This window comes from Aegilops tauschii, chromosome 4 (genome assembly GCF_002575655.3).
Source record: "Aegilops tauschii subsp. strangulata cultivar AL8/78 chromosome 4, Aet v6.0, whole genome shotgun sequence".
In the NCBI taxonomy this organism is placed as follows: Eukaryota; Viridiplantae; Streptophyta; class Magnoliopsida; order Poales; family Poaceae; genus Aegilops; species Aegilops tauschii.
This window is the reverse complement of record NC_053038.3, coordinates 67,175,654-67,197,865: the sequence shown is the minus strand read 5'-3', so window position 1 is coordinate 67,197,865 and position 22,212 is coordinate 67,175,654. Positions and strand designations below refer to the sequence as shown.

The following is a 22,212-nucleotide window of genomic DNA, read 5'->3' as shown; positions in this document are numbered from 1 at the left end:
GAGCAAAGGTCAGGTTTGTTAAACTGACTGAGAAGTTCACCTCAAATGTTGCAGCCCCATCGCAACAAGAAATTTCTCAGGCTGAAGCATCTGCTCAGCCAACTGAAGAACATGCCAGCACCGCTGATGACTTTCAGGCTGCTGAAGAAAATGTGAGTTCCAGGGCTGATGACTGCATTCCAGCCGCTGATGAAATTGCCAGGGCATCCACTAGTGGTGCACCTGAAGAAAATGAAGAGGTCAGGGCAACTGCATCAGTTGTGCCTGAAGAAAATCAACCACATTCCTCTGCTCCTCATGCGCCTACCCCAACTCCAATCCTTCCATCTGCATCAGATGTGAAGAAGACCAAGGCTGCAGAACGTGCAGCAGTGAAGAAAAGGAAAGCATCAGCTCCTTCAGATTCTTCAGCACCGAAGAAGATGAAGAAATTGACAAGCTCATTTGCTAATCCAATTGATGTTGTTCCTGTTTCCTCCATGCCATCAAAGGAAATCGTCCCTTTTGATGAAGAATATGTGGTCCCTAGCGGATCTGATGAAGAAACTCCTTCTACTGCTATGTCAGAGCAGATGGATGAAGAAATTGAAGTGGATGAAATCCCTTCAACTCCAGATGTTTCCTCGCCTATGCCTCAGTTTACTGCTAAAGAGGCCGGCGTTGAAGAAATAGAAGATGAAGACGTGGATATTGGCTGTACCAGTGATGAATGATGACTTTTGGGAAAGTCAGCACCCCAACTCTCCACTCTTCACACCTTTACAGCAAATTCCTCAGTCCCCTATTGCTATTGAAGGAAGTGAGGAAGGGGAGATTGTGTTAGGGGAGTAAAGGAAGTGAGGAAGGGGAAGGGGGTATTTATAGCCACGGTGAAAAACTGTTCGCCCGAAGAAATTGGACGAACGTGCCCCTGACCCTTCTCATTCGCTTGACATGTGTCACCCACGTACTGAGAAGTGGAGATTGTGTTAGATCGTGGGTGAATAGATAAGTATTTCGTGGGATGCGGAACGGTTTGAGCGGAAAAGCCGAAAATTTGGATAAGATAAGTTTTAACGTTCCGTTCGCAAATTCTTCAGGTGACAAGGACACAGTGAAGATTTTGAACGAGTTTCAAATAGAACGCACATGAAGAATTTATGAATAGATTGGGTTGAGTATAGCATAGAGGGGGAAGGGTCCGATCACATTCACTTAGCAGAAAAAGCAACTTGAAGAATTAGCCATAAGTGAATGTTGTAGAGGACATAAACATATATATATAGCCAATGAAGAAAAACGACGGAAACGGTGAAGACAATGCAAAGTTGAAGAAAATGAACAACTGAGGAATTTCAAAAACTGAGGAAAAACTCAAATTGAAGATTTTCAACTTTTGTGGTGGCGTGACCCACCGTATAAGAATGATGATTTCAGACACCGCGTACAATTGTCGTAGGGCTCTGAGAATCAAATTCTTCATTAATTTCTTCACACTTAGAGTGTTATTCTTCATTGATTGAAGAAAAATGTTTCTTCATGTGTTGCACATCTAAGTCATCAATTTTGCATAAGTGTTGGGATGAGTGTCCTTTTCAAAGAACATTCGAAGATTCTAGGATATTTAGCTCACACCGCAACTTGCTAAATCTCTTCTCATCCAAGGGCTTTGTGAAGATATTGGCAAGCTGTTCTTCAGTCTTCACATGCTCAATAGAAATGTCGCCCTTCAACACATGATCACGAAGAAAATGATGACGAATCTGAATGTGCTTTGTCTTCGAGTGCTGAATTGGGTTGTGAACAATCTTGATGGCACTCTCATTGTCACAGAAGAGAGGCACATTCTTCACGTTGACGCAATGTACAGCAATTGAGCACAGCAAGAACCAGCAGCAATGTACTCAGCTTCAGAAGTAGACAGTGATACGCAGTTCTGTTTCTTCGAGGACCAACAGACCAAAGATCGTCCGAGGAAAGGACATGTACCAGATGTTGACTTGCGGTCCACACGATCACCAGCATAGTCAGAGTCAGAATATCCAGTGAGATCAAAAGCCGAGCCCTTGGGGTACCGTAATCCAAGTGTTGGTGTGTGAGCTAGATATCGAAGAATATGCTTCACAGCCTTATGGTGTGATTCCTTCGGTGTAGCTTGAAATCGGGCACACATGCAAACACTAAGCATTATATCTGTCCTAGATGCACATAAATACAATAAAGAACCAATCATGGAGCGGTATACCTTTTGATCGAAGTCAATACTATTTTCATCAATGCACAGATGGCCATTTGTGGGCATCGTAATTTTGACGCCTTTGCAATCTTGCATGCCGAATTTCCTCAGTACATCCTTGAGGTATTTCTCCTGAGATATGAATATGCCATTGCGCTGTTGACGAATTTGAAGACCTAAGAAGAATTTCAATTCTCCCATCATAGACATTTGATATTCTTCACTCATCATATAGGCAAATTCATCACTATAACATTGGTCAGTACAGCCAAAGATAATATCATCAACATATATTTGGCACACAAACAATTCACCATCATAAGATTTAGTGAAAAGAGTAGGGTCGAGTGAACCGGGTTTGAAGCCTTTCTTCATGAGGAATTCCTTCAAAGTATCATACCATGCCCGAGGGGCCTGCTTGAGGCCATAGAGGGCCTTATTGAGTCTGAAGACTTTGTCAGGATGCTTTGGATCTTCAAAACCTGGGGGTTGAGCAACATATACTTCTTCCTCAAGCTTACCATTGAGGAATGCACTTTTCACATCCATTTGATATAAAGTGATCATGATGGTTAGCATAAGCAAGTAATATGCGAATAGCTTCAAGTCTAGCAACAGGTGCAAAAGTTTCATCGAAATCAATTCCTTCAACCTGTGTGTAGCCTTGAGCTACAAGCCGTGCCTTATTCCTCACCACAAGGCCATTTTCATCTTGCTTGTTGCGGTAGATCCACTTTGTGCCAATGATATTGTGCTTGCGAGGATCTGGACGTTTAACCAGTTCCCAGACGTTGTTGAGCTCGAATTGATGTAATTCTTCTTGCATGGCCTGAATCCACTCAGGCTCCAGAAATGCTTCATCTACCTTAGTGGGCTCTGTGATAGAGACAAAAGCATAGTGCCCACAAAAGTTAGATAAATGTGAAGCTTTTGAGCGTGTGAGAGTACCTGGTGCTTCAATGTCATCGATGATCTTTTCAACTTGCACTTCTTTTGCAACATGAGGATGAGTTGGTTGTCGTCGAGGAATTTGATCAGCATTTTCTTCAGCACCATTTTCTTCAACATTTTTTTCAGGTGCATTAGCTCGACGTTCTTGACGTTCTGGAATGAATTCTTCAGCAGATTCTTCGATAGGAATGACATCCTCAGTAGCCTTGAACTTGATAGTTTCCTCAGGTGCTGGTTCATTTATCACAGAGGGTAGGTGCTCTCTTTGTGAGCCATTAGTTTCATCGAACGGCACATCTACAGTTTCAACAACCTTGTGAAGAACGTTGTTGAAGACTCTGTAGGTGTGCGAGTCCTTTCCGTAACCAATCATAAAACCTTCATGTGCTTTTGTTGCAAATTTAGCATTGTGATGAGGATCTCTAATCCAACATTTAGCACCGAAGACTTTGAAATAACTCACATTGGGTTTCTTGTCAATGAGGAGTTCATAGGCAGCCTTCTTGAAGAATTTGTGAAGATATACCCTGTTGATGATGTGGCACGCAGTATAAATTGCCTTAATCCAGAAGTGACGAGGCGTCTTGTACTCATCAAGCATAGTGCGAGCCATCTCAACAAGAGTTCTGTTCTTGCGCTCCACGACGCCATTCTGCTGAGGAGTGTAAGGAGCAGATAACTCATGAGTAATACCAAGTTCATCAAGATAGTCATCAAGACCAGAATTCTTGAACTCAGTTCCATTGTCACTTCTGATGTGCTTGATTTTCACACCGAAGTTGGTTGAAGCCCTCGAGGAAAATCGTTTGAAGACTTCCTGCACTTCATGTTTGTAAGTGACAATATGTAACCAAGTGTAACGAGAGTAATCATCAACAATAACAAAGGCATAGGGAGATGCATCATTTGTGACTGCTGAGTAATGGTTAGGACCAAAGAGATCCATATGAAGCAATTCGAATGGTCGAGTAGTGGTCATGATAGTCTTTGCTGGATGCTTAGCCTTGGTCATCTTTCCAGCTTCACAGGCTCCGCATAAGTGATCCTTGAGAAATTTGACATTCTCAATGCCAATGATGTGCTTCTTCTTCACAAGCGTGTGCAAATTCCTCATGCCTGCATGACCAAGTCGTCGATGCCATAGCCAGCCTTCTGAAGCTTTTGCAAGTAGGCACACGGCTGGTTGCGGTCCTGTAGAGAAATCAACAATATACAAGTCTCCTCTCCTAAAGCCTTCGAAGACTTTGGAATTGTCAGCTTCCATAACCACAACACAACGATACTTGCCAAAGACAACAACCATATCAAGATCACAAAGCATTGAGACAGACATGAGGTTGTATCCTAAGGACTCAACAAACATGACTTTGTCCATGTGTCGATCCTTTGTGATCGCAACCTTACCTAGACCCAATACCTGACTTTTGCCTTTGTCAGCGAAGATGATATGCTTCAGATGCGATGGTGATAAGGGAGCATCCATCAATAGATTCTTGTCACCAGTCATGTGATTTGTACATCCACTATCGAGGACCCACTCAGTGGCTTTGGGTTGATCATCCTGCAGATGAATTAGTGCAGCTTACAAACTTCATATACTTCATCAGTGAAGAATATGCCATCACAATTCATCAGACCAATTTCATCAAGCAATGCAACAGTTAAAACAATATGAGGACGTGAAAAATGAAAGTTCATTTCCTCATGATTAGCCTGCATCCTTTCAGACACTTTTCAGGTCTCCAGCAAATCTTCAGACGTTTGAGCACGTCTGGAGACCTAACCCTGCATAAGAGATTAGTCATTTTTCTTCACCACCCACATCTGAAGGGGTGGCAAAGAGTTCATCACTCTGCGAGTTCCATACGAGAAAGGTGGCATAGAAGCCAATCCATTTCGTTTCACATAAGAGGAGTTAGGGTAAGCATATGAATAAGCAAAGAAATTCTTCGAGGACTTATGAACATAATGATTAGAAGAATAATGCTCATATTCATAGCCCTTAGCTCTTCCCTGCGAAACAGAGTTGTTAGCACAATGATGTTCAGATGAGGACTTTGATCCTTTTGAGGAATATGATCCACGTGAGGAATTTGGTCCGTATGAGGACTTGGATCCATATGAAGAATTTGGTCCATATGAAGAATTTGATCTGGGGTTCCTATTCTTCACAGGTGGTGTCATGAGGACATTCACCTGAAGACTTTCAAGGCACCTTTTGGGAACCCAAATTTTCTTCATAGGAGAACCGTTCCTGCAGTTAGTGCCAACATATCTAGCAAATACTTCACCATTCTAATTTTTAAACAGTTTATAGTTGGAGTCAAATGACTCATCAGAAGAATGAGAAGATTCACATGTAAAGCCAGGTAAATTAGATGGATCAACTGGAGGTCCCTTTGCAGCAACCCATGAGGTTTTGGGGTACTGCTCAGGCTTCCAATATGTACCATCAACATTGAGTTTCCTCTCAAAGGCAATACCCTCTTTCCTAGGGTTCCTGTTGAGGATCTGCTTTTTAAGCACATCACAAACAGTCTGATGCCCTTTGAGGCTTTTGTACATGCCTGTCATGTACAATTCCTTCAGCCATGCATCGTCAGTGATACTAGCAATGTCCTCAGATGAGGAATTAGTGATAGCAGAGATAGTTGAAGAATTTGTAGCATTAGAAGCATTTGAACATTCAGGTGAAGAATTAGCAGATTCATGTTCAATGCATTTCAAACATGGAGGAACAAATTCTTCCTGAGCAGCGCTGATTTGTTGAGCCAGTAATGAATCGCGCTCGTTCTGAAGATCTTCATAACTCACTCTTAGCTTCTCAAGATCTTGCTTTCTTTGAATAAATTCATAAGAAAGCTTTTCATGATCAGATAAGAGAGTGTTATGATGACCTTGAAGGTTGTCAAACCTAGTCTGAAGTCTCTGAAGATTTTCAGTCAAGGTTTTAGTGTGATCCATTTCTTCACCCAACATATCATCACTTTTGTCTAGCATGTTTTGAACCTTTTCAAAAGCCCTTTGTTGTTTCACAGCAATCTTAGCAAGTTTAGAGTAGCTGGGCTTGAGGTTTTCATCAGATTCATTCTCACTAGATTCAGAGGAGGTATATTTGAGTACCTTGGCACCCTTTGCCATGAAGCAATAGGTGGGAGCGTAGTCATCATTGCCTTCATCAGCCTTGTTGGTGAAGCCATTTTCTTCAGAGTTGAAGATAGACTTGCTGACGAATGCGGTAGCGAGAGCTAGACTAGCTACTCCAGACTCAGACTCCTCAGATGCCTCCTCTTCCTCATGTTCCTCAGATTCAGCTTCAGAGTCCATTTCCTTGCCAATGAATGCCCGAGCCTTCTTGGAGCTGCTCTTCTTGTGAGATGAAGACTTTGAGGATTTTGATGATGAAGATTTTGAGGATTTCTTCTTTTTCTTCGCATCATCAGAACTGTAATCCTTGTATTTCTTCTTCTTTGATTCCTTTTCCCACTGAGGACAATCTTGAATGTAGTGTCCAGGTTTCTTGCATTTGTGACAAAGCCTCTTCTTGTAGTCACTAGATGAGGAATCATTGCTCCTTGAGGATCTTCCAAAGCGACCACGTCTTGAGAACTTTTGAAATTTCTTCACGAGCAGTGCTAGTTCCTGGCTCAGTTCTTCAGGATCACCAAGGCTGCTGCCAGAGTCTTCATCTTCAGACTCAGAAACTGCCTTGGCCTTCAGTGCACGTGATCTGCCATAGCTCGAACCATAGAGGTCTCTCTTTTCAGCAAGCTGGAACTCATGAGTATTTAGCCTTTCGAGGATATCAGCGGGATCAAGTGACTTGTAATCAGCACGTTCTTGTATCATCAATGCCAGAGTATCAAATAAGGAATTAAGTGATCTCAACAATTTCTTCACCACCTCATGGTCGGTGATGTTAGTGGCACCCAGCGCTTGAAGCTCATTTGAGATGTCAGTGAGGTGATCAAAGGTTTGTTGAACATTTTCATTTTCGAGTCTTTTGAAGCGGTTGAAGAGATTGCGAAGAACATCAACTCGAGAGTCACGCTGAGTTGAGACTCCTTCATTCACTTTGGACAGCCTATCCCAGATAAGCTTAGCAGTTTCCAAAGCACTCACTCTTCCATACTGTCTTTTGCTCAGATGGCCACATATGATATTCTTCACTTGAGAATCGAGTTGCTTGAATCTCTTCACATCGGTAGCGTTCAGTGAGGGTGAGACAGAGGGAACACCATTTTCCACAACATACCAGAGATCGTTATCAATTGCCTCAAGATGCATTCGCATCTTATTCTTCCAATAGGGGTAGTCCGTCCCATCAAAGGTAGGACACCCAGCAGAGACATTGATCATCCCTGCAGTCGACATAACTAAAACTCCAGGCGATTAAACCAAAATCACACAGAACAAGGGAGTACCTTGCTCTGATACCAATTGAAAGTGCGTTATATCGACTAGAGGGGGGTGAATAGGCGATTTTTATGAATTCTTCACTTAGGAATTTGCGGGTGAGGAAATTCCTTAGCGAAGAACTACTTGCAGCAGAATAAGTACTCAGAAGTAAACATAACAGGATACAAGCATGGTCATCACGATGAAATGAAGACAGGCACAAAGTATAGAAAGCGTAAACACAGGATAACACAGGATGAAGACAAACAGACTAAAGAAATTGAACTGGGGAAATTGAGAAAGTCTTCAGTCAAAGTCTTCAAACACAGATATGACAAACACACAACACAGTAATGAGGAAATGAAAGAGTTGAGGAAATAGAACCAGTTGGCTTGGTGAAGACAATGATTTGGTAGACCAGTTCCAACTGCTGTCTCAGTTGTACATCTGGTTGGAGCGGCTAGGTATTTAAACCTGAGGACACACAGTCCCGGACACACTGTCCTCACCGTATTCTCCTTGAACTAAGGTCACACAGACCTCGTCCAATCACTCGTGGTAAGTCTTCAGGTGACTTTCGAACCTTCACAAACTCGGTCACTCGGCGATCCACAATTCCTCTTGGATGCTCTAGACCATGACGCCTAACCGTCTGGAAGAAGCACAGTCTTCAAAGGTAACAAGCGTCGGATCCACACAGGATCAATCTCTTCAGTGATGCTCAATCACTTTGGGTTTGTAGGTGTTTGGGTTTGGGTTTTCCTCACTCGATGATTTTCGCTCAAAGTCCTCGGAGGATGGGATGCTCTCAAATGACAAGTGACAGTTTCTCTCGGAGCAGCCAACCAGCTAGTGGTTGTAGGGGGCGGCTATTTATAGCCTAGGGAGCTGCCCGACATGATAAGACATAAATGCCCTTCAATGATATGACTGTTAGGTGGGTAGATATTTTGGGACAGCTGGCGCATAGCACAGCAACGGTCGGAAATTTGAGTATCAAATTCCTCAGGGCTATCATGTTCCTCACTGTGTAGGCAATCCGCGCTGGCGAATTCCTAACTCCTCAGTCAGAACAAATTCCTCAGAGACACTGAAGAATATGACTGAACTGTATGAGATTTCCAATGGCTTCACTCGAAGGGATTGGTAGGTGTAGGATTTTGAGTTGAGCATCACATGGAAATTTTTCCTTAGTATTTCCTCGACCCCCTTTAACAGTACGGTGTTTCCTATGACTCAAGAAAGAGAAAATGAAACTACGAAAACAAAAGTCTTCATGCTTCATGTTCCTCAAATGAATACCAAGTCTTCAAGGTCACACCAATTTTTTCACTTTCAAAGTCTTCAGAAATCCAAAGTCTTCAGTCGAAGAACTTCATTTTTAGGGGTCGACTTTCTCTGTAAATATCAAACTCCTCATAGACTTATAGACCTGTGTACACTCATAAACACATTAGTCCCTTAACCTATAAGTCTTCAATACACCAAAATCACTAAGGGGCACTAGATGCACTTACACATCTTCCAGAAGCCAGAGCCAAATATTGTCTATGATGAAGCCATTGCCTACAGATGCTGAGTACCCCACTCATTTCTTCGTCAATGACCTCGAGTACTTGCCCCACACCATCTACCACATTGTGAGGCATACTCCGTGGCCAATCAAAGGGCACTCCTCCTCTGCGAAGCTAGAAGGCACCATGAAGACTTTAGTTTTCTATATCCTCAATGGCATCCGCTTCAATACGCATGACTTCTTCATCAGGCAGTTGGCAGCCTCAGGCATTTATCTGTTTGGCCAGAAATTCTGTGCTCCATGGATAATGTGGCTGATTAATAAGCTTCGCTCCAGCATCAACTATCAAGCTCCGGCGCGCAATCATGTTGTCTTCTTGCCTCAAGTGCATATGTCTCTTGAAATCATATATCCTAAGCCTGCCAAAGAACCAGTTCGTGAAGACAATGCTGCCTTTTAGAGCTTCTCTGTTCCTCTTGAAGCCACCCATGTGCCCAATCCTGTTGCTGCTGGTCCACTTGTCGGTCAGCTTCGTCTGCCGCATCGTGCCAACACTGATGCGACCGCCAGCACAGTTCCTCAGAGGGCTCATAAGCATGCTCGCGTACTCAATGATAGAGAACTTCTAGTTTCTCTTCATCAGAAGCATGATAGGCATCATGATTGGATGAAGCATTAGATGCAAAGTCTTCTTGTGGATGTCAATCTGATTCACAACCTCTCCACCAAGAACTCGTTTGTTGCTCATGAAGCTTGCCGACATGCTTGGAAGAGCCTCACACCGCTCTGTTCTGAAGATGATCTCATTGCAGATGGCTTCACAAAACGATTCAAGTTTGATTCCAAGCCTCCGCAGTCAGCTAACTGGTGTCCTACACCATCAATTGAAGATTCTGACTACTCATCATCTGCTCCAACCATTGTCGCGTGCGTCATTGATGAGGAGGACGACGCCACTTCACCCACTATGGCTTCACTGCATCACGATGATGCATCAGGCCCTTCTGCACCGCCCAACTCCACCGTCGACCCGGCTGCCCCAACATCTTCACCAACACCTCCGGGGAAAGCTTAGACACCCTATGTCTTCATTCCTTTTTGGTCATTCGATGACAAGGGGGAGAAGCATACGGGTTGATAGCATTCAAGCGGGTCTATATGGGTCGGGTGCCTTATTTTGTTAAGTCTTGCAACTCTTGTTCCTAAACTGTTGGTTTCCGAGTTGTAACACTTAAGTCCAGATGGGACGTCTGCTACATTTTCTGTTGTTTTTGACTGCGTGGTTGAATTTCTATCTTATGCGCATGAAATCATTCCGTAGACGACCATTTATCATTGTGCATATCATTATCTTCAATACATTCTTGTATGCACTATGATTTGACTTCATGAACAGAGGGAGATCTCCACAAAGCAAAACCTGCAATGTGCATTTGCATTCAAAAGCAAATTACTCATATGCACATCTTCAGGGGGACCCTTCAACTTCATGAAGCCAATGACCACGTTCTTTAACTTTCACATACTTTTATCTCCATTGAAAACTTCAACCAGTTTGTCATCAATCACCAAAAATGGGGAGATTGTAAGTGCATCTAGTGCCACACCTAGTTGGTTTTGGAGTACTAACGACAAACGTGGTCGAGGGACTAATGTGTTTGTGGGATTCACAGGAGAACACAGGTAGAAGTCCCTATTGATTCGGTTTACCAGTCGAAGATGACCCCTAAAAATGTATGAAGACATTGAAGGCAATGGTGGTTCGTGAAGACATTCATGTCGAAGATAATGACGTTTGAATACATTCGCTTGAAGACATAGTTTCTTCCATAGTTCATTTTCTTCTTTCTTGAGTCATAGGAACCACCGAACTGTCAAGTGGGTTCCAAGTGAACAATGTCAGAAAATTGACGTGATGCTCAACCCAAATCATATGTCTTCAAGTGAAGACAATGAGAGAAAATCTTATCCTGCGTTGGATAAGTCAGCTTTACTTGTAGCCCAAGTCAAGCTATCACGTGTGTTTGAAATGCGACCATTAGACACCTGTTGGTTCTTTAGTGATCCAGGGTCATTTCAAACAAAGCATGTGGGGTTGCCTCCTGGCTATAAATAGCCCACCCCTACACCATAAATTGGTGGCTTCTCAAAGTTAGTGCACGGCTTTTGTCATTTGAGAGCAACCCACCTCTGAAGCCTTTGAGAGAGGATCCTTGCGAGGACAAAACCCAAAACACCCAGAGCCCAAAGAGTGTTTGACATCACTGAAGTCTTTCTGTCTGCGTGATCTGAAGACTTATTACACTTGAAGACTGTGATCTTCCAGTCGGTTAGGCATCGCGTTCTGAGGATCCAAGAGTAATTATGGGTCGCCGGTGAACGAAGCCCGTGAAGGTTTGGAAGTCTACCTTGAAGACTTACTTGAGTGATTGGGAGAGGACTAAGTGACCTTAGCTCAAGGGGAATAAGGTGAAGACGTGGTCTTCTGAGTTCAATTTCAGCCTCCCGAATCAGACATACAGTTTTCACAGCAACTGGAATTGGTCTAACAAATCCTTGTCTTCGTCAAGCTACTGGTTCTATCACTTCACTCCTTTACTTACAGTTTAGCTTCATGAAGTCATTACTTGCGTGCTCTGATTGACTTCTCTGTGTGAAGACATTCACCTGATTGCATATTTGGCTTCATATTGTCTTTCAATTCCGATCTGTTCTACCTAGCTGCTATTTGTCTTCAAGGTTACTCATTACTGTTTCTTTGACTATGGCATGGCTAGTGTAGTTTATCTTTCGCTGCATACTGTGTAGGTGTTATTTGGTTGTCTGTCTTCAAAGACATTGCCTGTCTTGAAGACTTCCATAAAAATCGTCTATTCGCCCCCTCTCTAGTCGATAACTAGCACTTTCAGCGCCACAACACTAGAGGGAGTAGCCACGCCAAAGACCACCCGCACCGTCAACTCCAGTTGGCACCCATGACGACACTGTTCGAATGGAGCACACACTGACTGCCAATGTAGCCACCGCAGAGCCCCATCTCCATTGCCCCAAACCCACGTTGTGGCATGCCATAGCACGCCAACGACGAATCTGGACAGGGCCCCAGATCCACAACACACAAACCACCTCTTCAGCTGCCACACCGTCAAAGAAAGAAGATGTTGCTATCGCCTCGGCCAAGCAACGCCATCCCAGCCGCCGCGCATGGAACCCCGGCTGAATGCCGATCTCTGTTGTCAACTACACCATGGGTGGCCCCGCTGAGCCTACCCGCCCCGGCCAAGCGCAACGCTCGCCGGATCTTGCCCATCCTCGCGTCGTCACGCTCCAGCCGATGCAAATCGCCGGCGGGCGCAACGCCTAGGCTCAGGCCTGAACAAAGCTCCGCCGGTGCGCCCCCACAGCCTGAGCAACCATCGCCGCCGCGACAAAAAGCAGAAGAACCCGCAAATATACCAATTATAAGTTGGGCGCTTTAACCATTCATCTATCCGCCAACGCGCAACAACGCCGGAGGGCCGCCCCATTGCCATCGTTCTAGGAGCCCGCAGAGGCTTTGCCGAAGAATACCTCTGGTGACGGCGATGCAGAGGAATGTAAGGGTTGGAGGACGCTAGCATCGTGGCTAGGGTTTCCTCGTGTCGCCATAGGAGGGCGACGCGGGGGACGGGTGAGAATCTTACTTGAAAAGTAGTACTCTTTTGGCTATGTTAAATGTGTTACGGATGGATATACAGGCAGCACAAAGACCAAGAGATAAGATTGCAGGATGAATAGAGACTTAGAACAATGGAATACCACCGAAATTGTCGCATTAATCTATCGCACTCCATTTAGAAAGAAAGATGTACGTGCTTCACACACACGCGCTGAATAAGGACTACAAGACTAAACAGGAAAAATGAGAAGGACATCACACCAGACAAGAAGCATAGAGGACCAGGATAGAAAAGGAAGTATGTAATCTACCGGAGGAGGAAGAAGGGTGAACATGAGCCCAGAAATATCTGCCAACAACGTCCAAACTTCAGTTAAGTATGATTAATTTTGATCCTCCCCATTTCTCATTTCACCATTCCTGGCTCAACTCCCAATTCCCAAACATTACCAACATTCCCTTCAGATCCTGAGAACATACGCCCCTTGGTCCAGAATCTATTTTCGCTCTAAATTACCCTTAGACTGCCCACTTTCTGGTATGCAACTTTCCAATTGACATCTAAGAATAAAACCACAAAATTTTGTTGCCGCGTAGATCAAGAAAGAAGGTATACGTAGGCAACTGGATTATTTTGTGCTCAAGGAAGCTTCCGAGGTCAAAACAATGTAGGGGGCAGAAAGCTCTAGTTTAAGGGTGTGTCAAAATAATTCCAGGTTAACGTACTACTATCTGTTCAGTTGTCTGATTCAGTCCGTGTCTCCGAGATTTGGGTTGACCTTGAGCATGTTCTCCCTATTCCTTCCCGAGCATGACATTGGTCCTTTATCCCTTTATAAGTAAAGCTTAGGTTGATTTTGACTGCCATTGTGATTGTGGACATGTTTCGTGTCTTCGAACTATGTGCAAATTTTCAAAGGAGAAACAGTGTCTGTGATTTTGCAAACACGTAGCTATCGTACATGAACGTCAAATGATTAAGTTCTTTTGTAGGAGGGAGGAGTTTTCGAGCTCAGACTCATGAACAGTTAAAATCTGTTTTTTTTTCTTACATTGAACATATTCGTGTCTTTGAACTATGTGTATTTTTTGGTGAACAAAAGGCATGTGTACTGGTCTGGGCAAAAAAAGCACTGCCAAAAAGTCACGCAATTTTTCATTAATAAAAGACATGCTTGGTGATCTGGTCTTTTATTCACAAAAGATATACACACGGTTAGAAGACACAAACATGTTCATTAAAAAAATCAGGTTTTTCTTACCTTTTTTTTCTTTTGAACTGTTCACGCAGGAGCAAAAAAGCCGAACTCCATTTTGAATTTCCATTTATTGTGCATCCTATTTGAGAGAAGAGCATAAGCATTGTTGAACTCCACACTGAAATGAACCTGGGGCATGTGCTCTTTACATTTCTAGAAGAGCATAAGCATTGTTGAACTCCACACTGAAATGAACCTGGGGCATGTGCTCTCTACATTTCCTCACGATGACATTGAAATTGTTGTGCACTTTTGTGTTAGATGGTGGAAAAGTTTATTGCGTCCCTGCTTCTGCATCGATGATGCACACAACCATTGCCCCCTTGGTTAACGTAGTAGATCAACTGGCAAGATAACCGGCCTGGCACTCGAAGGCGCTTTACATAAATACTTCGAAATCAGATTGCTCCACTAAACCTCACACCGGAAATAATACAGTATTGTTGTACTCCTTGCATGATAACAAGCAGCAATCTCTTGTTATTCACTCGAACCTGAAAGAAGTGGTTTATTCACTCGAACACTTCTTTCAGGTTCGAGTTAATAAACCTGAAAATCAAACAAGCAGAAACCTAGATTTAAAATCTTATCATCTTCTTTTGAGATAAACCACTCAATGATCTCATCTGAGATACAGCCAAGTGCAGAAAAAATGGGATTTCTGAAGCCAGAAACTGGAAGCAATGAACTCCGTATGCTAACAGGGCAGCAATACTGGCACAAAGAGAATGCTGGGGATGGAAACGAAGAAGCTTCAGCACTTCTGTAAGATAGGGCCCAAACTTAATCCTAAAATCCTAAGATGAGATTGTTTTGAAACTCAAATAGTTAAAACAATCTCATTTTATGGTTCCTATCTTACTTTATCAAAAAAGGGGTAGAAAGGACCTATCTTACAAAAGCTGAGATTTTAGGATTGAGTTTGGGTAACCTTCAATACCATGAGGTTCAAGAGACATATACAGCAAAAAACAAAATTGCTAAGAGAAGTTATTTGTAATACATAATATGGTGCTTTCTCCCCATAGTATCTGGCTTTCAGAAATATCTTTGTGATCAGATTTAAATAAAGGAAAATAAACGAAAAAGTTTTTCCTGGTACCATCAGCTTTGTTGTTTCCCATGTCATACATGCAATCTACTTTCTTGGTTTTCCTTAACATCAATTTTCTCATTCACATGAACCCCAACCAGGTAATGGAAAAGTGAGTTTATTACCGATTACTCCCTCCGTTCCCAAATATAAGTCTTTTTAGAGATTCCAACAAGTGACTACATACGAAGCAAAATGAGTGAATCTACACTCTAAAATATGTCTACATACATCCTTATGTTGTAGTCTATTTGAAATGTCTAAAAAGACTTATATTTAGAAACGGAGGGAGTATAAGAGAAGCCCGTAGCCCTTTTTCTTGCTTAACCTATAACCTCATTTTGGGGTTCATGGACGATCAGACAGATCCAAGAGTGCGAGTAGAAGAAGTTATCTTGTATTCCTTACTTTGTGGGCAAACATAATGTTCACTTACAATTGCTCGTGTACTCAACTGTATGTAAACAAAATCTAGACTTACATGAGTAGTGATATACCTTGATAACACTCCACACTAAACAGAAAACATCTTTACGAGCTGAAAGCTCTTGAAATTGCATAGATGAAGTCCAATAGACCAGTCCCCTTGAGAAGGCCTTTACCAGTTAAAAGTTCAAAATCTATCAACAATAGAAAGCCAATTATGGCAGCTTTTCCGTTGACCAGTTCATTGTAAGCAGTGAAACCAAAACCTCCTACACCTTCATCGACCACCATTCTCACCTGAAAATGTAACACAAACATGTCATATTCTAGTTGCAAACTGTAACCAGTTTGGTAAAATTCCCTTTTTGCTAAGAATGGAGTAGACTAGAGTAAATTATCCATGCAGGGATCACCTAATGAAAGATAAAAGAAATGCATTATGCATAGATATGATCTTAAGCTTCAGAGTAAAAGTAATGGAGCAAGGGAGAATGAAACCTCTTCGATGTTGACATCAGATGCAGTACTCCCTGGTTGAGCTTTCCCGCTGAACAGAATCTCAGCTGATCCTACAGAGCTAGCAGCGCCCCTAATGCTGATGTATATATTTTCTCCATCCGTTTTTGCAGGGTACACGAATAGTTTTCTCAATACAGGTGTCAGAGCCCTTAAAACAGGGTTTTTCGGATACCACTCTTTTATTTCTCCAGTGCGAAGATCAAAGGTACTATCTGTTGATGGGCAAACAATGCAGCCATCCTGAAATGCAAATAACATAAGGTTACATCCTTGAGATATGGAGAGGAATTATCTCATGCAAGCAAGCGATGGAGTTTACACTCAGAGTGTGTGGTAAGAAAAAAAAAGACTAGCAGCATTGCAGCTTGCAGTATAAGAAATAGCAGATGGCAAAGTGATATGGTGCACCAACAAGCGAATAACTATCTGAAACCTCTAGAACTTTGTCTTAACTCGAAGTGAAGACGTTTCCCTCACATCAAATTTCTGAACATATTTAAATGTGAACTTTTATGCAAACCCAGGTGCCCAAAAGTTGATATAACAGCATAATATATACAGTTCAGAAAATAAAATGTGTGTTCGAATTTATATCCTTAGTGATAGAACTCACAGAATTGCATGTACCTTCACATATTTGGAGCAGTGACCCTACCATTTCTTTAAATTAAACATAAAGATTGTTGAATAATAGGTCATGGTTGTCTCATAGCATAATTCTGTTTTGAAATGAAAGGATATCCAAAGCATGTCTCAGGGGAAGGCAGGCAACTGGAAAGAAGAAACTAGAAAACTGCCATGAAATCACTCCTATTCAAACTTGCTAGCTAATAGGCATCTCAGCAACAAATTGACTCTGACATCTGTCTCACTCGGTTCATAGTCCTGTTACCCTTCCTCCTTTTCGAAAAAAATTTAGTCCTGTTACACAAATTGATACATGGGCAAAACTCCCCTATGACATGGAATTTTAAAATATGAGAAACTAGGGCTACTTACAGTAGTGGCAAAACTGTCAATGACATGTAACTCAAGAAATTGAACACCAACACTCTGACAAATATATTTCAAACAGGAGTTTAAGGCCTCAAATCTCTGATACGATATTTAAATCAAGAATTGCCACCATCCCTTTCGATGAATATACGTGTGTACTTGTAACAGAAATACAATGTCTTGTGTGTCCATCTTTCCCAACTATTTTCGTCTCAGCGTTCATATTCAGAACTGTATTATGTTTGGTTTAATATAATGAAACTTCGATGAATTGCTCATGAATTTGTTTTCAAAGGTCATTAATAGGTAATTTTTAGCATTCACTTCTTGATTAATTAGTAAAATTCAACACACCTGCCGATCAGAATAAAAATATAATTGCACGGCTAAAGAAAAGAATGTCCAATGAAAACAGGGATGATCTACATCATAACAAAATTTCACACTCCGAGGAGATACATAAAAGCCATAGCAGATAAAAGATGAAAGAAAATCAGCAAATAAGAGACATATAGAGCTCGCTGTCCTTCAGCTTAATCAGTCTCGGTGTGTGCAGGGTCAATTAACCTAGAACATGGAAATTTTGTACTGATATAGAATAGAAGCCAAGCTCTACATGCACCATTTAGTATGTATCTTGTCCAAGTGTTTTTTCGCCTATACTTCTATTATTCTATACAGCACTTTGAAAAACTGACTGTGTGAGCTTAACCTTCCAAAAGAGTCACACAGATGAGTCGGGTACACAGACTAGACTACATGCAGGCATTTTGCCGAGCAGTTTACCTGCGTGAGCTTGGCGTTGAGGAGACCCTCGGTGTACGCGCCCTCGGCCGGGGAGCGGTTCTCGATGGCGAATACCTCATCCTTGTACCAGAGAAGCAGGATCTCCTCCCCGCCCTGTACGATCACACGGCGCTCTCCCCGCGGGAGCGCCGCCAGCGGCACCACCGGTAACCAGCTGCTGCCCCCTCCGGTCTCTGGAGGCGCCGATGGCTCGGCCCCGGACACATCGGTGGCGCGGCAGGCGAACCTGAGGTGGCACCGGTTGCGCGCGTGGAAGGGAACCAGGTGGCTACGCGGGGTGGTGGTTGTTGCTGGTGACGAGGAGATACGGCGGTGGAGGAAGGAGGAGGACGCGGTTGTGGTGGTAATGGCCGCCATTGGGGGAATGCGAGGAGGCGTGTGGGGGCGGAGGGGTTAGGGTGGTGGAGGAGGGCGGGGTGGTGGTGTGGGGTGGAGCGTCCATGGCCACAGAGCGAAGATAAAGGACGGACACGAGGCTTCGTGACAGCGTGTGGGTGTGGGGAAGACAAGCGGACACATTTATAGGTTGCTGTCCCGTTGCGGCCTGAGTGGTCTGGAACGAGCTGCATGAACGAACCGATGACGTGGCTCAATTCTAAGTGCAACTTCAACACCGCGCGGACCTTTTTTGTCTTCCAGTGTCATGCCTCAAACATTCACTGATGCATCTGGCTGTCCGAAATCCCACAAACCGGTTGCAAAGTTGGAAGGTTTGCAGGCGTCCGGACCTTCGCCATGTAGCCTCCGACACCTTAGACTCAGCCAAAACCATTGCGGATCCCGCACATTCTCACTCCATCCCTCCTCCTTTACTTTGTATATGCTCCCTCCCAAATAGACGTCGGCGTTGTACCATTGCCGGCCGCCCACCAGATCTTGTTGGACGTCCGTCGCTCCATCGGGCATTTGGCATGCTTCAAGACCATTTTGCAGTTGTTTGAAGACCTATAAAAATTATGGGATCTAGAGAAATTGTGGGAGGTGATGATAGATTGTGTAATCATGCACAACATGATTATGAGGGTGAGGCAATTCACATTGGTTTAGATTTTAAGAACATGAGTGGTCCTATCGAACTTTCACCACAGAGTCCACACGATGTTTCGGGATTTTATCCAAATGGATCAACAGATTCAGCGTCGAGCTTCGGAATGAGCACCTGTGAGCGCTTCAAAAGGACAACTAAAATACATGCCCAAATATCAAATTTGAACTATTTTATTTAAAAATTTATATTGGTTTGTAATATTTATATTTAAACTATTATTGCATTAGAATATTTGCATGCTATTTTATGGATGAATTGTGCAATTTATCTATAGTTATTTTGGGTGCTCTGGACAGAGAAAGAAAAACACAAGGGGAACAATTTTTTTCGAGAGTACGGCTAGGTGTACCATAACTTTATAGAAGGCAGAATTGTAAGTATAAGAAGACTACCACTCGCTAAGAACAACGAGCGTATCACAAACACCACACTAACAACGACCATACAAACCTACAAAGCAAAAGCGCCCATCCTAACAGACAACAACACCGTGCCCTCGCCGGCCTGCCTCCCAAAGTAGAGGAGGAGGAGGAGTAGGCCGGTGACGCATCCGACAGCTCTGGCTCGATCCATATTGTGTCTTCGACCGCTACTTCCGCGATGAAGAGGGTAAAGGTAAGGGCAAGGGCAATGGCAAAGGAAAGGACGAGGGCAAGGGCGGATGAGGGTGAACTTCCTCCATAGCCAGATTTTAGCTAGTACAACATGTCAGTTTTTGGTAGTCCGGTGGCATGTAAGAGAACCCCCCTATGCTATATCTGTTAATCTAGATGAATTATGTATGTTTGTGTGTTTAACGTTGTGTGTTTAACACTACATGAGATTGTGTGGAATTGAGGGTTTTTGTGCGAGAAGGACCGCTGTGGACGCGGACATTTGAGGGTGACTCGACCTTGTCCGTGAACGTGTAGGAGGTCATATAGACAAGTCCGGTTGTAGATGCTCTTAGGGCATCTCCAACAGCAACCCGCAAATTTCCTCCCACATCCATCCACGGACAAACTCGAACCAACCAGATGAAATTCGTTCAAACAAGTCCGGATTTCATATAATCAAGGCCGGATTTCATATAAAGATGACAGATTTCATTACAGATACATCAAAGAGGTACTAGGCGAGCTCTGGAGTATAATTAATACCTAATCTAAATGATCGCCGATGCCCGTTCCCCGTGTCCGGCCATGAACCAAGAGAACAGAAGCTTCGCCTTTTCCAGCTCCGCCTCGGCGCTCTCCATCTCCGCCTCCGTAACCTCCTCCTCTAGAGCCTCGGAAACTGAAGTTGTCCGACTCCACGTCACCGCCAAGCGACTAATCGGGCGAAGATGGTGAGCCCGCCAAGCTTGGTGTCGACGAGAGGGGAGGAGCCGTGGCCTCCTGGGACACGAGCAGCGGCAACCTACCGTGCACTACTCTTCCTCGCTGCCGGCGGTGCCCGCGGACGTGCCGACATCTTCATGGTTGTGGCACCGGGGCGCGGCCTCCTCCTCGTCGGTATCGCCGAACAATGCCTCGTCGTTTCACTCCTTGCCGACGACCGCCACCTCCGCGACCTACTGCCGGTAACGCCAGGGGGCGAGGCGGATCTTGTGGGTGGAGCGGTAGGACTCGAGCAGCGCCTCCTGCTCCGCCAGGTCCGCGTCCGGCGCGACCGTCCTGCCGGTGGTGACCTGCTCCTCTGCCTGCAGATGCCCCTGGAGGAGGTTGTGGTTGTAGTTGGCGTCGGCCTGCGCCTCCCGAAACTGGTCCTCCCGCTCCTCCCGCACCATGTCCATATAATGGGCACGGGCCTCGTCGTTGGTCATGGTGCAATGCACCGGTGATACGTCCATTTTGCATATTTATGATGTTTTTATCCATAATAATGCTTTTTGGAGTAATTCTAATGCCTTTTCTCTCATAATTTGCAAGGTACACACGAAGAGGGAGAATTCTGGCAGCTGGAAATCTGGACCTGAAAAAGCTACGTCAGGCCACCTATTCTGCACAACTCCAAACAAGCTGAAACTTCACAAAGAATTTTTATGGAATATTTAAGAAATATTGGAGCAAATAACTACCAGAGGGGGCCCACCAGGTGGGCACAACCCACCTGGGTGAGCCAGGGAGCCCAGGCGCGCCCTGGTGGGTTGTGCCCTCCTCAGCCCACCTCCGGTGCCCATCTTCTTCTATATAAGTCATTTTAACCTAGAAAAAATAAGAGGAAGGCTTTCGGGACGGAACGCCGCCGTCTCGAGGCGGAACTTGGGCAGGAGCACTTTTGCCCTCCGGCGGAGCGATTCCGCCGGGGGAACTTCCCTCCCGGAGGGGGAAATCATCGTCATCGTCATCACCAACAACTCTCCCATCTTGGGGAGGGCAATCTCCATTAACATCTTCAACAGCACCATCTCACCTCAAACCCTATTTCATCTCGTGTATTCAATCTTGTTACCGGAACTATAGATTGGTGCTTGTGGGTGACTAGTAGTGTTGATTACATCTTGTAGTTGAATACTATATGTTTTATTTGGTGGAAGATTATATGTTGAGATCAATTATGCTATTTAATACTCCTCTGATCATGAGCATGTTTATCATTTGTGAGTAGTTACTTTTGTTCTTGAGGTCACGGGAGAAATCATGTTGCAAGTAATCATGTGAATTTGATATGTGTTCGATATTTTGATAGTATGTATGCTGTGATTCCCTTAGGGGTGTCATGTGAACGTCGACTACATGACACTTCACCATATTTTGGGCCTAAGGGAATGCATTGTGGAGTAGCAATTAGATGGTGGGTTGCGAGAGTGACAGAAACTTAAACCCCAGTTTATGCGCTGTTCCGTAAGGGACCGATTGTATCCTAGAGTTTAATGCTATGGTTAGAATTTATTCTTAATACTTTTCTCGTAGTTGCGGATGCTTGCGGGAGGGTTAATCATAAGTAGGAGGTTTGTTCAAGTACGAACAACACCTAAGCACCGGTCCACCCACATATCAAATTATCAAAGTAGCCAACACAAATCAAACCAACATGATGAAAGTGACTAGATGAAATTCTCGTGTACCCTCAAGAACGCTTTGCTTATCATGATAGACCGCGCGCCTTTGGTAAGTGGAACTCGGTAAGGAAACATTTATATAGTGTGCTGAAATTTATTGTCACTTGTTACTATGGAAAACAATCCTTTGAGGGGTTTGTTCGGGGTATCTTCACCTCGTCCAGAACCACAATTAGCTACCCCTCAACCTACTGCACCTACTGAAAATATTGAATATGAAATTCCTTCGGGTATGATAGAACAACTTCTAGCTAATCCTTATGCAGGAGATGGAACAGAACA

At 43.8% G+C, this 22,212-nt stretch overlaps 1 protein-coding gene across 3 annotated transcripts; it reads right to left on the bottom strand.

Annotated features, from left to right (window-relative positions):
• Positions 1–14,037: 14,037 nt before the first annotated feature.
• On the bottom strand, positions 14,038–18,331 carry LOC109769033 (uncharacterized). 3 transcript variants are annotated; one of them, XM_020327774.4, is made up of 4 exons: positions 17,819–18,331; positions 16,016–16,276; positions 15,589–15,814; positions 14,038–14,547 (listed from the first exon to the last, which is right to left on the bottom strand). In XM_020327774.4, the coding sequence occupies exons 1-3, from the start codon at positions 18,194–18,196 to the stop codon at positions 15,623–15,625; spliced, it is 831 nt and encodes a 276-aa protein (XP_020183363.1). In that variant the 5' UTR covers positions 18,197–18,331; the 3' UTR covers positions 14,038–14,547; positions 15,589–15,622. The 3 variants fall into 3 exon arrangements, with proteins under 3 accessions (XP_020183363.1, XP_073352391.1, XP_020183362.1); XM_073496290.1 differs by having other exon boundaries at positions 14,187–14,729; XM_020327773.3 differs by lacking the exon at positions 14,038–14,547 and having other exon boundaries at positions 15,473–15,814.
• Positions 18,332–22,212: the final 3,881 nt, after the last annotated feature.

Excerpts from the sequence above, each read along its gene's own strand:
- LOC109769033 (XM_020327774.4), bottom strand. The coding sequence starts at position 18,196 with ATGGCGGCCATTACCACCACAACCGCGTCCTCCTCCTTCCTCCACCGC. Across the intron at positions 16,277-17,818 it reads TCAACGCCAAGCTCACGCAG|GATGGCTGCATTGTTTGCCC; the intron begins GTAAACTGCTCG and ends TTTGCATTTCAG. Across the intron at positions 15,815-16,015 it reads CTGATGTCAACATCGAAGAG|GTGAGAATGGTGGTCGATGA; the intron begins GTTTCATTCTCC and ends TTACATTTTCAG.